At 39.9% G+C, this 20,763-nt stretch overlaps 1 protein-coding gene across 12 annotated transcripts in view; it reads right to left on the bottom strand.

Moving 5' to 3' along the window:
• Positions 1-19: 19 nt before the first annotated feature.
• Positions 20-20,763, bottom strand: part of kcnq5b (potassium voltage-gated channel, KQT-like subfamily, member 5b) — a 125,586-nt gene continuing 104,842 nt past the window's right edge. For 3 of the 12 annotated variants that reach the window (XM_044190765.1, XM_044190763.1, XM_044190773.1), the window contains exons 9-16: positions 18,515-18,541; positions 16,115-16,171; positions 13,989-14,212; positions 11,651-11,762; positions 8,658-8,789; positions 8,281-8,388; positions 6,451-6,577; positions 20-4,014 (exon numbers count right to left, since the gene is read on the bottom strand). In XM_044190765.1, coding sequence (XP_044046700.1) covers positions 2,743-4,014; positions 6,451-6,577; positions 8,281-8,388; positions 8,658-8,789; positions 11,651-11,762; positions 13,989-14,212; positions 16,115-16,171; positions 18,515-18,541 — 2,059 coding nt within the window. In that variant the 3' untranslated portion in view covers positions 20-2,742. The remainder of the gene's footprint in view (positions 4,015-6,450; positions 6,578-8,280; positions 8,389-8,657; positions 8,790-11,650; positions 11,763-13,988; positions 14,213-16,114; positions 16,172-18,514; positions 18,542-20,763) is intronic. The other 9 variants (XM_044190768.1, XM_044190766.1, XM_044190764.1 and 6 more) reach the window with 8 other exon arrangements.

The following is a 20,763-nucleotide window of genomic DNA, read 5'->3' as shown; positions in this document are numbered from 1 at the left end:
GAGAAAGCAAAAACCAAACTATTCATACAATTTCCTTTATTGATGAATGAGAATAAAAGTTCACTTGCATTTTCATTACATTACAGGCTTCATAAATCTAACTCAGATTATTACTAATGTGTAAATATGTGCACATAACTTAAATAAATTAAAAGAAACGAGACAGAACGTTAACGTGTCAAAGGCCTGTTTTATGCCCAGTAGCAAAATGATGTCTGAATAAAAAAACGTAAAATGCCTCAAGTCATTACATTTACAAGGAGAGAAAATGAAGACAGTGCAACCATTTCTGTTTGGCGGAACCTAATGCACTTTTCAGGAAATTGTAGATATGGAGATGAATATGTACCACAAAAGCAAGGCACCAATATATTGTATGTACTGCACATTTTGTAGACTTCGTATCAGAGCTGGGGTCTTTTCTTTTTTTCTTCTTTTTTTTCTTTTTTACTTCCGATGCAATCAGTTTGAACCATAACTAGTGATTTGTCTTAATGACATGGCATTCATTCTCAGTTATAGATAGGTTTGAATATGACAACCTCTTCATGCAAAATCTATTTAAATATCTGAAGGAAAGTAAAATCCACTTCTTGAAAGCAAACTGACCCCAAGCCTCCTTCACATATTCAAGTCTTTGATATTGTCCTTCAGAATTCACTGAGGTACTGCTAGCTAAGGGTGATTATTCACCACCGAGGCTTAGGATGCTTTATGGGTAGTATCTACCTGCATCTTGTGGTGCTATAATTATTTTCCTACAACTTTGAGAGAACCGATTAATCCTACCTGATGCACCTGATTCTGTACCATGCAACAGGAAGAGGAAGTTGGTCATTAGTCATTTTGATGTCACTGCTCAGCAGTTCAAGCTATAGATATTCTGCTCATATTAATAATGAAGTAAGCAATACATTCTTCAGCGAGCCCACTTCAAGGAAGCAAAAATAATCCCACATTACACTGTATGGAAAAAAACATTAACCATGATTTAAATATCTTCCTTTCATGTAAAAACAGGGCGGCAAAAAGTCAAATGCAATACAAAATAAAATTTCTGAACATTTCTTTCAGTGTTCCGGAACCAAAACAAAGCTCTTTGCTAGGACACATGTATTCTGACGAAATAGCTAACTGTTTTTTAAACCAAGAAATGACATTCAAGATGTGTTTCAGTCCATGGCTGTCATCAGCTGGAAAACCAGCCGACCGGTGCATAATTGATCTGAAAATAAACAACTGCTCCTTTTCCTTTCCTCTGGATTGTACCTATATCCTCCACAGCATACTGATCATGTAGTGACATGCAGCTGGCTATGTGTGTAAATGGGCATTCTTATCTGTACTTGTGCATTTACAGGTGTGTACATGCGTGTATGTGCTTTGAACGTGGTGTACTTCATACTACAGCTGACTGTTGGCAGAAGTGACATAGATAAGCATCTTAATATTTGGCAGTTACAGCAACACTGGCATTTCTCTTTTCTCTCTGGGCTTTTCTGCTGTACTCCTCAGTAACAGGGGATGTCAAAGAGTTCCAAAATAAGATACCCGACAATTCAGAGTTTAACTAAAGGAAAAAAATTAAAGGACCAGTCCTGTGGTTTTGCATGTTTAAGCCTATTTGCTACAAATCACTTGGACACTACATGCTGTGTTTTAGAAATTTTGAAATATTTTGTCTGATGTTGGCAGTATGATATGCAAATCAGTTACCAGATTTTTCAAACTTACTTGTTTCAAGTAATTTCTGTTACAGTGACTTTATTGTTATGCGGTAAAACAATGCAGACTTTTCAAAGCTAAACTGCACACACACCACACAATGATCGTGTAACACTGACAAAAATGACGGTTGTTCACTGTGACGGATTACATAACTCAAGCACATTTTAGGAGTCTGCTAATTGATTTACAGTATGGAAATGATTGCAAACCAATGGATGCCTGTAGAAAGAATACATTAAAATAATCTGCTTGCATTCGAAAACAGTCAGCAAAAAGACCCGTATTTTAGGAGCCAACACTTACATGTACACTGTTACGGTCCTTGTGTGTGGTATTTTTGAAAATCTTTTGGGCAACCAAAGTCATTGGCTGAGGATAGGAATTTATATAATTTAAAGATATAAACTTCAGGAGGTTATCAGGGTTTGAAAATGAAAAGTTTGGCAATGGTGAGGTAACATTCACTTCAATATGGAAGCCTGTCATGTGATCGGAGAGAGGAAATGGATCTTGTATACGTGGGCACATTTAAGTATTAAGGCCCATTTTTTTCCCCATTAATTACAACTGTGGTATTCTGGTTAGGTGTTCATGCCTTCCTACTTTGTTTAAGTGTAAACTGTATCTTGCTAATCTCAGCTCCTTTGACTGAAAACATGCAATGCTTATGCTGTGTCTAGGTCACATATAATCCAGCTGTCTTTCAGGACCAAGTTTAGTTGGCTTTGTTTAATGGCCAAGTCTCAGGTTTTGGGGGTCTGCGTTCCCATCATACAAGCCTTCATCTTTTATCTCAGATTTGTCAATCATACTTTAAAACAAAGAGTAACTCATGCAATATGTCATGTCATCAGCCTGTATGAAAATACTGTGATTCTTATCAAATGGATCAACATGAAAATAAACAAAAAAAGACCCATTGTTATATTCCCACCCTCCCACACCCCTCCAAAAAAGGATAAAAACTGTCTCTGTGAGGTGAGATTTGTGTGCCTTCTGAACATGTAGGCGAGTTTATTTTAGTCGTATGTGCGGCATGTTCAGCAATTCGGTGCTGCCAGCAGAGGGAGAGGATGCGTGACCGCTGGCCAGGCTACGATTAGAGCCCCAGGGCCCTGCCCCTGCTCTGCTCCCTGTCCTCAGGAGCTCTAAGGAGTAGGTGTGGGCCTCAGCTGTCCCCAGTGACAGGAAGTCAAATCCCTGCGCCTCTATGTCCCTGTCACTGATGAAGAGGTCTTCTTCACCCCATCCACCTCCACTGCTCCTGCCTATACCACCACCACCCCCTCCTCCCCCAGGGTCTTGGCTACAGCTGTGGAAGCCAATGGGGGAGTCACTGCTTGTACTGGGGCTTGGAGATGACAGGCTGTGGCTGTGGTGGGCGTCCTGGACAGTCCCTGGGGCATGCATCAGGTCCTGCACTGACATGGATTTGCCCAAGCCTCGGTCCATCTGACTGGGGCCAGAGTAGCAGCCCAGGGCTGGTGGCACCAGGGGCTGCAGCTCTAGGCTCATGTGTCTCCTCCAGGAGCCCTCCTCCTTAGGGTTGAGCCTGCCACTGTTGTTGGTGCTGCCCTGTTGCTGCTGTCCCAGTCTGCCCAGCCCCAACCCAAGGCCAGCACTGCTGTCCTCCATCTGCATCCCTAAACCTCCACAAAAGTCTTCCATGTCGGGAGGCACTTCTGTGGAGGTTGCTCGTGGCAAGTTGTTCGGGCCCCCACTTCGGCTGGGAGGGGGTGGTGGTGGAAGCCTCGCCAGAAGAGGAAACCCTCCATCTTCGACTCCTCCGCCCCCACCACTGCTGGTACTATTTGGGGTGAGGATGGGTGGAGAGCTCCCCACAGCCTCATCAGTGCCACTTTCAGGCGTGGTGGCCTGAGCCTGAGGATGATGAGGGTGGTGGTGGTGGTGGTGATGATGATGGTGATGAGGCAGTGGCGACGGGCTGAAAGAGGAGGATGGAAGGCCGGAGGGACGTGTAGAAGAGGAGGCATTGAGATTGAGGTTGAGCTCGTTGGGCGGCGCCATGATGAGCTGTCCTCCCTGGGAGAGGTGGGAGTTGGTGGAGGAGCGTGTGTCGCAGCCACCAGGGGGAGGCGCTCCGCTGCTGCTGACCTGGGTGGAGCAGGACAGGTCCTTGCTGAAGACGGAGGAGTGGTAGTCAGAGGTCTGTTCCAGCTCGAACAGGGGCAGAGAGGAGAGCGTGAGGGCTGAAGACGAGCCTTTACGCAAAACCTGACGATAGATGTCGAGCAGGGAGTCGAGCTTTGACTCAATCGACTGGACCTGCGAGGAGAGAAAGGGAGGGAAGGAGTGAGGGGTGTAGAGATAAGAAAGCAAGAAAAGAAAAATAGTGGGGAAGGAAGGCATTTTAAAGCCACTATCTGTAGAAGTTTTGTATGTGATTAAAATGATGCAAAATTTTTCTGATTGCATAAGAGGTGGGGATGATGCCATCATTTTCAGACAGTCTCTCCTGGAAGACATTCATAGTGTTGCACAGTCGGTTTTACATACAAAAAGTACCACAAATAGTTGTGCAACAAATAAAAAGAGAAAGCCTGAGAGAAAACCCTGCTTATTTCCTCACCTCCGCATGCCTGGCCAATCACGGCAGGAAGTGGGTGTGAATGTCGCAATGTCGGTTTCGGAAAGTTACAGAAATTGTCAGACACAGCCCCCCCTTATCCAACGTGGGAAAGGGGGTCTCAGAAGCTATTCGACTGTCCAACAAGCAGTTCTGACAGAGAATACTGGCGCCTTAAAAGTGTTGCTTTCAGCCCCTCACAGTCAGATGTCTTTTTTGATACTATGGAAGTTTTTAAAATCTCAAGTAGAGCCTTTAACAAGCAAAGTAAAACTAAATAATGTAATGTTGTGACTGCTACCTTGCACAAAAAGACCAAAATAAAAGGGATGGTCATCAAAAGTAATGACTAAACTATTGTGATAGCCATGTGTTGACATCTATCTTTCCATCCCTTACACTTAAAAGAATAGTGCAACATTTTGGGAAATACACATATTAGCTTTCTTTCCAAGAGTTAGATGACAAAAACAATATCAATCTCATGTCTGTGTGGTAAGTATGGAGCTGGAGCCTGGAGGCAATTAGCCTAGTTAGTCCAGCAAGACTGGAAGCAGGGGGAAACAGCTAGTCTGGCTCTCTAAAGTTAAAACAAAAACAACACCTCTAAAGCTCACAAATCAATGTGCTGTATCTCTTGTTTTGACCGTACACAAACAGAAATGTAAAAGCGACATTTTGTGGCATTACATGAGTACTATTTCTTGATTAACAACAGCCGTCGTCTTGTTGCAACTGTGATGTTGCCACGTTTGTTACTGTAACACCGAACTATTTCACAGTATTACTTGCAGGTCATGTAAATGTTCCTCAGCTCTTAGTTCACTCCTCTTCTGTTAGACAACTGTGCAGAACACAGCGGGAGTCAAAGATAAGCTTTTAATAGAATTTTATGTGCAACACCTTTTCTGTCTAAAACCCTTCTTCTTATGGAGGACAGGAACTGCCAAAATCAAAAATAAATAAATAAATGACTCAATAAATTAATTAATATGCCATTAAATGCACCAAAAATAATATTAAAATTAATTTAGGCATTAAATAATTTATAAAATGTGACACAAATTGATATTTCTGTTTTAATTTGCTTCTGTATTTATTTACGTTTGTATTCCCATATTTATGTACTTTTCCATTTCATTTTCCATTTTATTTATTCATTTGTTCATTTATTTATTCATTTGTATGAATTTATTCATTCATTTATTTATTGATTCATTTTTTTAATGTATTTATTTATGCATGTATTATTTTCCTTTGCTTCCCCCCACCATTTATTTCCCAGAACTTATTTATTTCATTCTTTTCTTTTTACATTTCTGCTTCATTATGCAAATGAGGGGGGCTGTGTGTCATGGGCTTAACTTTTCACCTATTGGTTGATCGACATCTGAGTGTATAGATCGCCTATATATGCATGCCTTGCTGCCACACGGTGGCTTCTGGCCACTGAGGGACAGTCGGCTCACAACTATCATACAGAGGAGATTTACAGCTGGCTCCGACCAGGACTCTGATCTGGATCATATTTTATGGAGAAAATATTTTCTGGTTTTCCCTCTGATGTCCTCCGGCTGCTCTGCCTCAACTCTCGGTGATTTACAGAGTTTACTGATGAGCAGGCATATTTTTGAACTTTGGACAGAGCCAGGCTAATTGTTTCTCCCTGCTTTCAGTCTTTATGCTAAGCGCGTCCTGAGTCCAGCTCTATACTTAATGCACAGACATGAGATTGGTATTCATCTTCTCATCTAACTTTTGGAAAGAAAGCAAATAAGTGTACAGAAAACTCACCCACTTGACCCTTTTCATTCCAATCAAATCACATTTTCTGCTGATTACATTAAGTGTCATAAGACATTCAAGCCAAAACTTATTTTAAATAAGTATGGTGATATAAGTGATATATTACTTCACTATACATTCCATAGGCCTCTGGTGTAATCAGCTGGCTTATTTGTCTCTATTATGACAATCAGTTACAGGCCACCGCACTTCAATAAGAGGAATGGGTCTGAGCCATTGTTTATGTAGAGCACATGCATACTGCTTGCCTCACACAAGGAAATAGAAATTACAGATTATTTAATACACTATTAGAGAATAAAACCTAAAACAAGAAGCAGAACACGGACCTGCCGCTCCACCTTACAGACACGACCCAGCATGCTCATGTCCTCTAAGATATCTCCATCGGACAGCAGCTTCTCTCGAATCTTCTTATCCAGAGGGATCTGGCCTTTCCCAAGGATTTGGTCCACTCTGGAACACACACAAACATACAAACACAAACACACAAGCACATGCAAACACAATAAGACATTAATGATAGGAAGACAAAGAAACAAACACAAAAAGCCCACAGGAAGGAAGGAAAGTTGAAGCTGCAACAGAATAATAAATTACCGTAAGCACATTTTTCCCCCCAACAAATACAGGCAAATGAGAGGTTATACCTCCTCACTGGATTTGACAAATACTGTATGCTCGATGAGAAAACATTACCAACCATGTAATGATGGCATGTTACTAAATGTGTTTCTTGTGAATCAAACAGTTCTCAACACGAGGTTTGCTTTTATCTTATTCTGAATAAAATATTTTATTACAGCACAAATTCAGTTTGTGCTCAATCCAGTGAGGTTCAGCAGAATCTGGTTAATGAAGTCTCTTTGTTAATGAAACAGGATTAAATTCAACAGAGGGTAAGCCAAGGCAATTTCATGCAATTATAATGCCACCAACATTTTAGAGAAATAAATGACTAAAAAAAGCTTTGACAAAATCCTCCAACACCAAACCAGACTTGCATCTAAAAGTGTGTCTTTTCCTTGAATGTGTGTTTTGATACTTCTTGGTTTACGTGTGGTTTGCCACTTGATGTGGTGATACCAAACAAACACAATGTCACAATAAGTGTTTTAATTGAGCAAATAATTAGACATTCTACAAAATTATGCTTTTTGTGATTAGTTAACACTTTCCAGGTTTCCATCCGTTTCACGCAAATTTTAACTGAATTTCCAGAAAATCAGTTAAAAGAAAATGCAAATTAATGTGCACTTCCATCCACTACTGTTATGTGAATATTAGGAATTGAGCGCATCGAGATAAACAGTTGGTGGTGCTAATTGTCCAGTTGGGTGCCATTAAACCATTGCAGAAGAAGTCGTAGCAACAACATGATGTAATTAAATGAGTGCCAGTCAAACCTTAAACGGTGGAAAACATGATGGAACTATGGCATTTATGTTTGTTTCATGTTGGCTGTTAGTTTGAGGAATGTTACAGTCTCCTCATGGCTCCACACAGATCTGATGTTTTCATCTGCCACTATTTTTCATGTCTCTTAAAACGTCCACCGCAGCTTCGGGTTTAAGATGCGAGATGTGGTTGAAAACTCCCAAAAAATGTTCAGTACAGTTTCACAATCCTATCTCCAAATCTGATCAGCACTCCCTGTATAAGATACAGTATGAAGTGCATGCAGCAGTTTCAGTTAACAGTCAACAACAGCAGGGGTCAGTATTACAGCAGCAATACAGGTAGGCATTCACTGTTATGTTTTGAGAATTTAGTTTGTGTGTGAAGACGATGTTTCTATGTGATTTGTGCTAGTATCACGTTGCAAGCTTACATGATGAGCCCAGAATTCACCAGAATTTTACAAAAAAACAGCAAATGCCAAAACCAAAGTCAATATATTGTAAACTTTTGTTAGTGTTTGGTTAGTGGATGACTTCATAACCGGGATGGAAGTGTGTGAGAAAAGAGCAGTGAATGAGAGATGTGTGAAGAAAGGTTTAATTTCGCTCCCAGATCAATCAATTCAAAGACAAAACCTAAACTTTGTGTTATAATCCAGATTTTCCCTTTTCATATTTTAAGGAACAAACCACTTCCTGAATTGACTGAATGAGAAGCAAATTGAACCTATATGACATGTGAAGGGGGTGCATTCTGACCCCTGGGTGGAGTTCTTTCTGCCCTGGCTGTAATAGGCAGGCAGGGAGGGGGAGGAAAAGGTCTTGGCTCGGCTGCTCAGGGTCTGTGGGCCTACTATCATGTCCAGCCTGTGAGGGAAGCAAAGGGAACACACGTAGGCACACACGCGCAGAGGTAGACATAAAAAAAAAGCACACAGTCATCCGCGTAACACACAAATATACCCATGCATGCATAAGGAATGAGTGCAGGTGCACGTACACATGTACACACACATACACACCAAGATACATATGAATCAGTTACAGTGTGGTCAAACAGCTCCAGTTAGACAGCAAAGACTAGAGGAATGAAAACTGTCAGCTGCTGTTGTCATGCAGTCTGTCGTCTTTCCTACCTGGTCTGCAGGCTCTTGATGCGACACAGCATGTCCAAGTGACCGGCAGAGTACTGCTCAATCACATCCTTGACATCATAAGGACGCAGCGTCTCCTTAAACTTCTTCTTGGCTACATGGAACTTCATTATCCTGCACAAAGAGCAGATAAATTCAGAAAATCAGCCACAAGGGGGAGCTCTTTTACAGTCAGTACACATGACCTACAGTGACTCTGTGAAGCTGAGATACTTCACAGACTGAAAACACATCAAACCATACCTTTATTTTTCTTGTTTTCAAAGTGCTTAAAATGTGTAATCCCATCCCATTCTTCACACCAATGCAAACAGTCAGAACACCTGAACAATCACTTTATTGGATGTTGTAAAACATCCAGTGAGGTTCTGGCTACTTATTTTAGCTGTGTGTGTGTGTGTGTGTGTGTGTGTGTGTGTAAAACTATCACTCTGAAAAAGCAGCTCTCTGAATGTATGCACCTGTGGAGCCTCAAGGCTGAATTCAAGGGAATTTGGCAGATTGTGCGAGGTTCTGAGTCTGAGAAGAAGAGATTGGCAAGGACAGACAGCAATAAAACTGAGCAAGTATAGTAAAGGGGAAGAGAAACAGTTCTTAAAGGTTTGTGCTGAGCCGTCTTTTTCTCTGTCCAGTCAAGATATGGGCTTGTTTCCTGTCACTGAGCCTCTCAGACTTGAGATGAGATGTGATGAATTGAACGGCACTCTGTTACTAACTGTTACTCTCCCAGTAGATCCAACTATGTTGTACAACTAAAGAGTATATGTCAGAGCAAAACTTTAAAGGGTTAGTTAACACAAATAACCAAAAATATTTATTTGTACTGATAAGTGAACAAATTGCAGAATCAGGCGTCACTGTGATCAGTTTTCATTACTTTTTACTGAAGAAATAGACCCTATATGGCTTGATAGCACTAGAGGTTACGTACTGAACTTTAGAAGTACAATGTCAGGGAATGATTGTATTTTTTTACTCCTACATTTATAGTGACTGCAGAAAAAGAGTTACATATAATAACTTTTGATGAGCTTTTAAAAATATGAAGCACTGCTACAGATTTAACTGTCCAACAGTATATAAAGTAGTTGAAATTGGCTCCACCACAACTGACTAAAAGTACAATGCTGCTTACATGTTTAATGCATCAATAATAACGATCACATAATATAACACTAACGGGGGCTGTTCTGCTCCATAATGAGTACTTTTACTTTGGATACTTTAAGAACATTTTGCTGATAACACCTCTGTACTTTTATTGAGATATAGAAGCTTTTGAAGGCAGAACTTTTACTTGTAGGGACTTTTTCCATTGTTGTGTTGCTACTTTTACTTAAGTAAAGGATCAAAGTACTTCTTCCACCACTGACTGAGAAAATGTGTTTTTTGTAGTTTTGGTGAACTGACCCTTTAACCCAGAATATTTTTTATATACATTTACACCGTATGCTCAAATGTGCAACTAAGCAGGGAAGCAGTGTGTAGTGCTATTAATAATTATGTTACTATGTGCGACTATTGAGCGTTAATTTCATGATCTACAGCAAATGGTCACCAACTCCTGTTCAAAAACTGCAAATAAAGAATATCATAGGCTGGACTACAGCAGCAAGGATTCAATTAATTTAAAGTATTTAATTCTAAGTGTATTCCATGGTTTAGTTTTAAAGCCCCTGAAAACTTGGCTTCAAATCTTAAGTATTTCTCCATAACATCAAATATTCAGGATTAATTAAGCAACAATCAAAGTAAAAACATTTGTTTTGGTATTATCTATACATTATCTATATTCTAATTATAGAATTTAACTCTCAAAAACCCAGCAAATCTGCTCTATCAGGACTGTGTGGGTGTGGTTTGACTGAGCACAAACAGCCCACCAACTGTCATCAGATTTTGATTGTTTCACAAAAGTTGTGACATCACCTTCTTTCATCCGAGCCTCACCCGCTTCTAACCAGCGAGAAGACCACAGAGAAAATAGAAATCTTTAATGTAAAATAACCAAAACTGTGGAAGAAAATAGCATGTTCACATAGGAAAAAAATAGTTTTCAGCGCCTTTAAGCCTTGATGAACAAATCTATGATTACTTGTTTGATCCATGATTAATATTATGAAATATTGAATATTGAATTGGGACAAAAATTACCAAAATGGTGTTGGTTGGTTGTAGTTTTTGAAAAGGCAGCTTCAATTGCAGTATGAATTCAGGTGATCTCAGGAGTCAGGTTTACTCACTATGAATCTGAGGTCTCCAAAAAGATCACTGTCACTGTTTTTGTAAGCGACCGCTAGCATCTCATGGGAATAAGCTATTACAGCACTGGTAGAACAGCAAAAATGCCATAACATAACTTCAGTTGTTCAGTTCTGCCATAGAGAAATACATTTTTGTTGTAAAACTCAAGTGGGTTGAGCCATATGAATTATTCTTTGATTACAGTGTAAATATGAGTGTAGAACCAAAGTCAAACTTTTAATTACAATATAAATCTTAAATCCAATCTTTTGTTTAGATTTGATCTGGGTTTACATTTTTTTTAAACAAATTTAACAGCTGAATCATAATTGAAACATATTCAAGACTTAATTCTTGCTGGTTTAACCTAAACTTACAGTATTTGTTATTATTGCAACTGACTGACTGTGTTTCTTTTAGGAGACATCAGGCCTAAGACACACAACGCGTCCTTGTGACATGATCACTTTACATAACTTTGCAGTGTTAATGCTCCCACTAACCATATTTCCTGTCCCTCAACACTGTATCCAATCACATAAACAAAATGATCTAAAAATAACCTTAAAAAAAATCTTCCGGTCAATTAATCCCCTGAGCATGTTCAATCACGAGAGCTACTAGAAGGCACGGGGTTGCAATCAGGGTTTGTTTGCCTGCAACCTCGGCAGTAGAAAAATACAGTAGTATTAGTTGGATTGAAGGAGGAAGTCCGATTTCCTTTGCCTCACCTGACAGCTCTAATGACAGACTTGACCGAGGGCAGCAAGTCCTCCACCGAGATCTCGCAGTGACAGCCCTTGTCATCAAAGCCATCCTCCCCTGCTATGTTGGAGTCTGCTGCTTGGGAGAGAGGATACAGAAAAGGAGCACTATTTAGATTTTGTTAATTTACATGTGTTGCATTATTCTTACTACTCTAAAACCTCAGTTTACATGCAGTCAGTGATCCGATTCCTCCCACCCGCCTCCAAAAAAGCATCTGATTTTATTATCAGTCTTCCCTGCATGGTTGTAGAACAGGGACATTTTTATTCTCCAATAATTTAATTTTAATTAATTTTGTAAAGTAAAAAAGTAAGTTTTGGGTTTACATGGATCTTCATCAATTTCTGATTATTGTGATACTTGGGATTAATCAGGTTACAACAGTGCATGCAAACACACTGAGTGAATTTGACTGGAATCAAGTGAACTGAACTGAGAGTGAAAGACACAGACACATACTGTACATCTGATAGACTGAAAGACAAAGTGTTTTGACTGCTGTCTGGAACAGCTGACTAGTAGTAAAGAACAGATCTCTGATGTGTGCCTGCAGGAATGTTGCTAACAATGCAACTTTGTGACAGTGGAGCTCTGTTTATGGGCCTCCTGAGTTATGACACCCTGAGGAGGTAAGGAGAGGGTTACAGTACAAGAGCTGGACTGCAAAGTCACGCTATTTGCTCTGTTTAAGCAAATGCAGTAAATGACCTTGGATTTGCATCGCTTAATAGGTCACAGCACTTAGGATCTGCATGCGCTGAAGTGTTCATATGTGTGTGACACACTGAGTCAAACCTACTGATTATTAAGAGTGACTGGGATAGTGTAAACTGATGCAAATGTTAAACAGTAACAATTAATGATTTGCTCCATTGAACAAAACAGATTTGCTCCATTAAAATAACTTCGTATTTCCCCTCAAATTAAGTCATAATGAAAGGGAAATGTTTCCCATCTTCTAACATCACAGCTAGCCAACATGTCAGTAATGTCAGCATGGCTAACCAGCAAACCAGTTTGGTTTTGGCTAGCTTGGTTATTGATTCCTCTCCACCAGCAGGCCTCAGCCAGCTGGCCTGCTCTGACACCCCATGTGGCTGCTGGAGCTCACCACCCCCGCCTTCCATCAATCCATCAGTCCACCCACAAACACCAATTGGCCGTTACCCAGGAAGTCTTTCCAGGCTGGCACTGCTAAGCCAAAGGAAGGAAGTGTAAACGACCATTAGCATTCCGTTACTCAGCTGCCTGAATTAGTGGGCAAAACCAGTTCTGGTGGGTTGGCTGGTCGGCCAATACACCTCAATTAAATACATGCAGTGCTCAGTGTTCAGTTATCTCACGCTTGGACTTATAGGAATAGTTCAACATTATTATTCGCTTTCTTAAGACTCTAGGAAGTTACTGTGCCCGGCCAAGAAATAGTGCAGGACATAACCCTTACATTACTTTAAGATATTTTTATTGTTATCGTTACTGTTCAGCTGCATCAAAAATACATTTTTCATCTAATTCAATGGTAGCACTGTGCCGAGTACTGGAGAGATTGTCAAATTCTACCTTGAATTTTTACCAATCACAACCCAACCTAGTACTGCTAATTAATCCAAAGGTAAGACGGTGTAGTCCCTCATTCGTCCAGGAGTGTTCTATCGTAGAAAAGGTTTCAGTCGTAGTCATCCGGACACTGTTTTCAGAATCAAGACGTTTCGGCTCCCATCCGGAAGTCATTCTCAACCGTTCAAACCAACTCTTCTCTCTACTTAAACCACACATTTGAAGACAGCGAGGTGAAGATTCTAAGTAGAGAGAAGAGTTGGTTTGAACGGGGTGTCAAGGAAGCCATTTTTGTGAAAAAAGAAAACCCCTCTTTGAACAGAAATGGTGGTCTGAGATTCAATCTGCCCAAAGTCTATCACAGTGTATTAGCACCTTGGTCACTCCAATCACATGCTAATCAGGTACTTAAAAGTGATGAGGGAGGTGCAGCCAGAAAACAATAGGCCTGATTACTGATTACTGGGCCATCATGGAAACAATTAGGTCAGTTTCAGGTGAAACTAGCTAATCAACAGATACTCAGGCAGATTCCTTCCTGAGGGCAGGGCTTATGTAACACAGAGTAGCTTAAATTTCTAGTTCCCGTCCCATTTTTTCACAATTGAGAATGACTTCCGGATGGGAGCCGAAACGTCTTGGTTCTGAAAACAGTGTCCAGATGACTACGACTGAAACCTTTTCTACAATCCAAAGGTAAGTCAAACGTTGTCTGAAGTGGAACAATGGGACAGAGTCACTCACCATCAGTGGTGGAGCGCGACTGGCTCTTAAGACGGAGTGAGGGTCTGAAGCGTGTGCGGTCGTTGAAGCTCCAGCTCTTCTGTACCTTGGCAGGGCTGGTGCCCTCTGGCCCAGCCTCAGCCACCGGAGACCGCCGGTCGTTCACTGAAGACGTCTGCCTGTTTTTGATGCTCTGACCTCGGGGGCTCGCCAACCTCACCCGCTCCTTGAAGCTCAACTTCTGACTGTAGAGTGAAATGGGGATGAATAGTGGTACAGAGGGGAGTTGGAGTGAGGAGAAGAATAAGAAGGGAATGATGTTGTGAAGAGGTGGAATGACAGATAAAGATATGTTAATGATTTAAGTTTTAGGGCAACAACATAAATTACCCAAGACTTTTGGCAAGATTCTGTTTCTTTACACGGTCTTATCATATGGCAGTCATCATTCTGAACTTAATCCACTAATATAAGGGTGAAGGGTTGCAGGACAAGATGGAGAAAGAGTAGCAAGCATTGCAGTAGGTGCTTTCCACAAAATGCAAGCTCAGGTTAGGTATGATGCTTCGATTGTGTGTTGTAGTTTGTGCCTTGATGTGTGCATGTTTTCATGTTTTTATCCCCTACTCAGCTACAATAGGTCATTATGTGACAAATTAGTTAGCATGTTGCTAAAAGGGACATTCAATGTCACATTGTTATATTAAATGGTTAAATGTTGTTATACTTTAATTTGTGCTGATATTGTGATATGTTACGTACCATACCCTACAACAAATCACCATTTAAAGCTATGGGACTTATTGCACGTATGTTCCATGTAACGTGTCATGAAAGGGTGAGGTTATGGAAGAAAATGAATGAAAATGGCTTGCGGAAAGTGAAGCAACCGAACAATGAGATGTAGAGACAGTAAGGCAGTGGCCGGTTCCGTTTATGCAGCTATATATAATGATTGCATGCAAAGGCAGTGTACAAGCGTCAGGCATGGCTCATTTAAAAGTGGTACCATATATTGGATTGAACATATGTAGTTGTACATCAAAGGATAAGGCTTGGATCTATATTTTTCTTACTGTCCGCAAATCTAATGAAAAGACCAAAACCAACAATTTGTTAGTGTGTCTCTCAATACTTTCTGACTTCTCAACCCTGTCTGTGGCACCAGCTCACTTGTTCCCAATGAAGAATTATATCTTTAAAAATGGGTCACACATATGTGGTTTTGTTTTTTAAAAAAAGGCTCAGTGATTTCCTGAAACAGCTGGGCACAGTAGGTTTTAACAAATGATTCTCAAATGGTTATACATGGTACATTTGTTGAGGACTACTTTCAGCTGCAGATTAATACACATTTGGTGCACTAGTGAGGATTTACATCAGCAGGATAGTGTTTGTGCGATTAAGTCAAAATAAACTACAGTGGTCATGTTCATGGTAATGAAGAAAAATGTAACAGTGTGGCTCATTAATGTGTTTTCAATCGTTTGTGGAAAACAATGGAGCTCTATGGCACAGAGGAATAAGATATATCAGGCATTGGCTACACAGCAATTGTTAGGATCAATCCATTCCTTGTTTTGGTCTTTTCATTGGATTTGTTGACAAGAAAAAATATAGAATATCCCCAGACTTATCTATTAATTGTGGATATAGAGGCACATGATGTGTGTGTGACAGCAACATGTCATCTCTAGTGCAAGGGATAGTACCATAGGTTTGTATCTGAGATACAGGGATTGGCGCGTGATATGTAGATGCAACACCGGGAGCCCCGTGAAGAAAAAAATATAATGGTGGTCTACGACGTAAAAGAATTTTCATCTCTCTACAGTCAGGAAAAAGCTTACAAATGTTAATTATTTCACAGGATCTGCGTCTGAGAATGAAACCTGGTATAAATATCCTGATAGCAAATGTAGTTAAAACCAAAAACACAACAGGCAGAGGTAGCGCATTGCTCAGGCAAAGATCAAACAAAGGCAGATAGTGTATTACTATAAAGGCGACTGATGTCTCCCTGCAATATATAATTACTCTATACTCTCTGTGGCTGCACAGCCTCCTACAGATACCCATGCACCAAGAATTAGTCAGCATTCCCAAATCAAAACGTCATGTAACAGGGGAGCAGAAACGCTGTGTACCTATGTTTCCGAGTGGAACGCCTCCTCAGTAGCTTCTGTTTATTACTATGAATTTTACTAAAAAACCAAGGGGAGATAGACATATGGTGATGTGTTACATGATGCAGAAACAGAGGAGAGAAAATATTCACCTCTGAATATTTTGTGAGGTGAAACAGCGCTTCTTTACTCTTATTTCCCTTTGCCCTTTTTACTTTAATCCTTGTGCTTCTTGCTACTAATTTCTTGTTTTATGCTGCATTAAGTCAACCTGAGTGCCTGTCAGTTAAATGCCTGACATGTAAATGCAATGATCCTTTGTAAGACTGTATGTATGAAGGCTATGAAGTATAAAGTAATGTAGCCGATTTTCTGTTGGCGCTTTAATTTGTCGACCACTGACATTTAGAAGCAGCAGAACAGAGGCAACTGAGCTTAGTAGAGGAAAATGAACATCTACAGCACCATTTGAAAAAGGCTGCAATTTGGTGACTCACATACTTCATGTCGATATCCCTCATTTAACTATGCGAATTCAGCTGGGCCATGGCAACAAGTGCCTGAGTCACCAGTGAGAGGCACGTTACCTTTAGACAGACGCTTGTGGGTTCATCGAGGGTATTAAGATGCAGAACTTTGTTTTTGTCCTATAGCTTTGCTTTATCACCCCACTTCTGTTTATCAACTAGACCTATTTATTAATCTTCAAAGTAATATATATTTTAAAGATTAATAAATAAATCTAGTTAATAAATAACATAAGGCAGTTCCACTTGGGCTGTACCATGTGTGAGTCGGGGGTTTGCAAAAAAAAAAAACAACAAACAAAGGTGGAAGCTAGCGCTCTCCTCCCTCGTTCTTAAGATATGCTTAAGATTTGGTTATTTATTTGATTGACTTTTCATATTCTTTGGCTTCCTCTGCAATGTGGTATAGTTTATATATGACACTAGGCTCAAGGGAAAAACAGTACAGTACAACTGCCTTCAGGTTGCTGTGGTGGTTTGCACAAACATTTACTCAGAGTTTTATAACTGCAAATGCAACATGTTAAATCCCCCAGCCCTGCATGCTGTCCTTCTCTATTGATTCTAAAAATGCATTAGCTAAACGACTACCATCAGGAGCACTAATATCATTAGAAAATTTGGCAATATGAACACAGACTCATTCAAAGTACAAGTATAGTAGATACAGTACCTGAGGCAAGAGGATGGTTAAAAAATAGAGAAAAACATCTGTGCTTACGTGTATGATTGCTTGTATTTGAGTGCCTCAGCGTGTGCATGTATGTGTGTTTTTGGGGAGAATAAATGATAGAAGATAGACAATTGCAACAAACGGAAAGATAACAATGAGTCATAGAGAGTGCTAGTGTAAAAGCTGCTATTAGCAGGTCTACATTTCATTACCCACAGCCTTAAACACCTCCAGTTAGGGCGACTTTACGGTCTCACTGACATTGCAGTTAACACAGAAGTGGAGCAACAGGAGTCTTTAGGTGTATAACACTTGATACTGTCCCCCATATAGGGCTGGAAAATTTTGATACTAGTAGCGATTATAATAGTAGAAAGAGTACTGTCTAGACCTGCTCTATAGGAAAAGTGCTATGAGATAACTGTTGAAAAAATTTTACTGAAATTGAATTGGCGATACGATGCCTTCGTTTTGGTACAGATAGCAAAATTCTGTTGTTGTTTTTTTTTTTTGGATATCTTGCTACCTTACCGTAAAGATGCACTAGTCAGTATTTTTATATTAACAATGGAAAAAATGACTATGCGTAATGTTGAAGAGGTCACTCGTAATGTCCAACCCACAGAAAAGTATCTCCCAATTCTGCAGTTGCCCATCAGCACTAGAGAGTGTTTTAGCTTCTTTCAGCTCATTGTTTTGGTTTTACAGCTGCAATTTACTAATTTGGTTCACTCTCACCGCTCTCATCAACCTCAAAACTGCAAAAAAGCTCTGTTAAACCCGCTATGCGCCGCCTGCCCAGCACCAAACAGCAGAGAGACAAAATTAGCGACAAGCTAGTGAACATAGCAGCTAAAAATGAGCAGCTGAAGAGCCTTTTGTTTTTTCCTCAGGAGCTGGTGGAGACCAGAGCAGAGCTAAAAATGGAGAGAATATTCCATTCCCCAGGTGACCATGACTAAATGAATGCTAATGTTGCTCCATGTCTGCTGGTTGTGTAACGAGGTGTTCAGATAACGTTTTAAGGTGATAATATGTTAATGTTGTGTTTACAGCTTGTTGTTGCTGTTTATTTAACTACGGAACTGTCCACAAATTCAAAGACTTTTTGTACTTGTCAGTTTCTCATAGTCAGTACCAAAAAAGTATTTAGGTTTGATACCCAGCCCTACTCTTAAATCATGGCGCTACACAACATAATGAAACAGCAGAGTCACAAACCTTGTGGTCGACTCTCCCTGCTCCTTCCTGGAGTTGACAGATGAGAAGAAAAAAGATATATTAGAAAACATCTTTTCACAACAGTCATGTCAACACTGTACCATACCAGTGCTTTTGCATGTTTTAGCCCATTTACTACAAATCACATAGACTTTATATTACAGCTAACAATGTTGCAAACCATACTGCTGTGTTTCAGAATGTTTAATACATTTTTCCCCACTGGCTAAAAATCTATAAGCAAACTTGCACATGAACATCCAGTCTGCATTAGTTTTTGTCAAAGTAATATTATCATTATGAGGTAATGCAGAGCCGACATTTTAAATCAATCAACGCCTTAACTGCATTACCATTTAATGAGAACGTGAGATTGACAAAAATGAATACAGACTTGATGTTCACGGTGATGGATTACACAACTCAAGCAAGTTTCAAGAGTCTGCTGCTTTTAAATTACAAGAGTTGTAATTGATTTTTATACTGTACAGAAATTGATGGAAATCAATGGATATCTGGGATTGTACAAATTTATGGGAAAAAAACTAAACAAATACTGTATAGCCTGTATTCAAAAATAGTGGGAAAAAATGTTAGGTATACATGAGTTGTAATTAAGGAGCTAAAACGTGCAAACACACCAGTGTGGTCCTCTAAATCAGCATGATAGGAAGATTTTTGCATTAATGGCTTTGTCAGCAACTGTTGCAGAATATTTGAGGGTAGCAACACATCAGTCAATAATAAGCATTCCAGGAAAAATATACCTTAACAAATAGCAGGCTCACTACACACATGCAGGCTAAGGCAGACTATCCAAAGTAAGGAAGCACTTGCAACAAAAAAAGATAGTGACCGAGTGACTGAAGATCTGTTCACTTAATCACTTTAAGCAGTGTCTTTGTAATCAGAGTGTACATTAAGTTCATTATGACAGTGTAACTGTACACTATATGCCTTGCAGATGGTTTTCCAAATATTTTCAGGCTCCATAAGACTGGTTTCTGAGCGATGTCATTGTGACATGCGCACACAGAAGAAAACAAACATGAGATCAACATGATCAACATGAAGAGTTGTTTTTGTGCCGTAAACTGTACGAATGACAAAAGTAATGGATGGAAAATATTCAATATCCCAAGAAGGAACCCTCCCAGTCAGCTGAGCTTCTAGAGATCTGGTCAGAGTCATGGCTTTTAAGAAGGTGGTGAGCTTTAAACAGAAAATGGTAACACATGAGGCATATATCTAGTGTCTGGTACAGTATATATAGATGGAAAGCAGCAGGCCGTTCATACATACTGACATTACTAATATAATATCCAGAATGAGGGAGGTTCTGTGCTCTTAACGTGTACCGCAGGATAAGCAGCAGGAATATCATATATGCTAACGTTACTTTTTTATGCTTACGTTACTTGTGTGAGGGGGCCTTTTCTGCTTTTAACCTACACTCCCGTTGATGGTTTGACATTAACCAAGACAACAATGTCTTTGTTATGACAACTTGACATTAATAAACATGCCATAGCAGGCTTAATTATCAAACTTAAAGTTAACTTTACATTATACTGTCATATGTGGTTGGTTTTGACTTTGGCTGTCATGAGACCATTGTATTTGTGTCATGAATAATTCCCATGACCGCAACTAAAGTGGTACCATTTGAACTTGTCATAAAGATGTAATTAAATGTTATAAGGCCAGTTTGGCGACAGAGTACAGAACTAAAGTGATTTATGGAGTTTCCTGATGGACAGATAGCTTTACTTGTTGCTAAAGTAACATTAGTTAACTTAACCACATTGGTGGTGGTTGAGGTGAGCTTCACCGTGAAGCGCTTTGGGTATCAAGATAAAGCACTAACATTATATAAATGTAATCCATTACTATTATTATAACCGCTAACTTAACTGGCTTCTAGCAAGTTGCTGTATTGCTAAATAGTAAAAATACGCATAAGCTATCATGACATCATGGCAACGAGTTTTCTACCCCATTGCTGCATGCGCTTACTCGATTGTTTGTAAGTGGGAAACCCATCTATTGTGATCCATACTGTATCTTCGTGTATAGATATGCCAAAGCCACTGACAGACTGAAGTACAGTATATGCACTGCACCTCTAAATCACTCAGGGCATCAGTGCTTAGTCTGAGTGGCCGCCCAATTTAAGGAGACTGAAGTGCTGCAACTTCAAAAAAGCTTGATTGGCTCATTTAGGCCGCAATTGCTGTCATCAATAGATA

Source organism: Siniperca chuatsi, linkage group LG3 (genome assembly GCF_020085105.1).
Source record: "Siniperca chuatsi isolate FFG_IHB_CAS linkage group LG3, ASM2008510v1, whole genome shotgun sequence".
NCBI classification, from domain to species: Eukaryota; Metazoa; Chordata; class Actinopteri; order Centrarchiformes; family Sinipercidae; genus Siniperca; species Siniperca chuatsi.
Note: the sequence above shows the minus strand (reverse complement) of the source record. Positions and strands in the feature narration are given on the sequence as shown.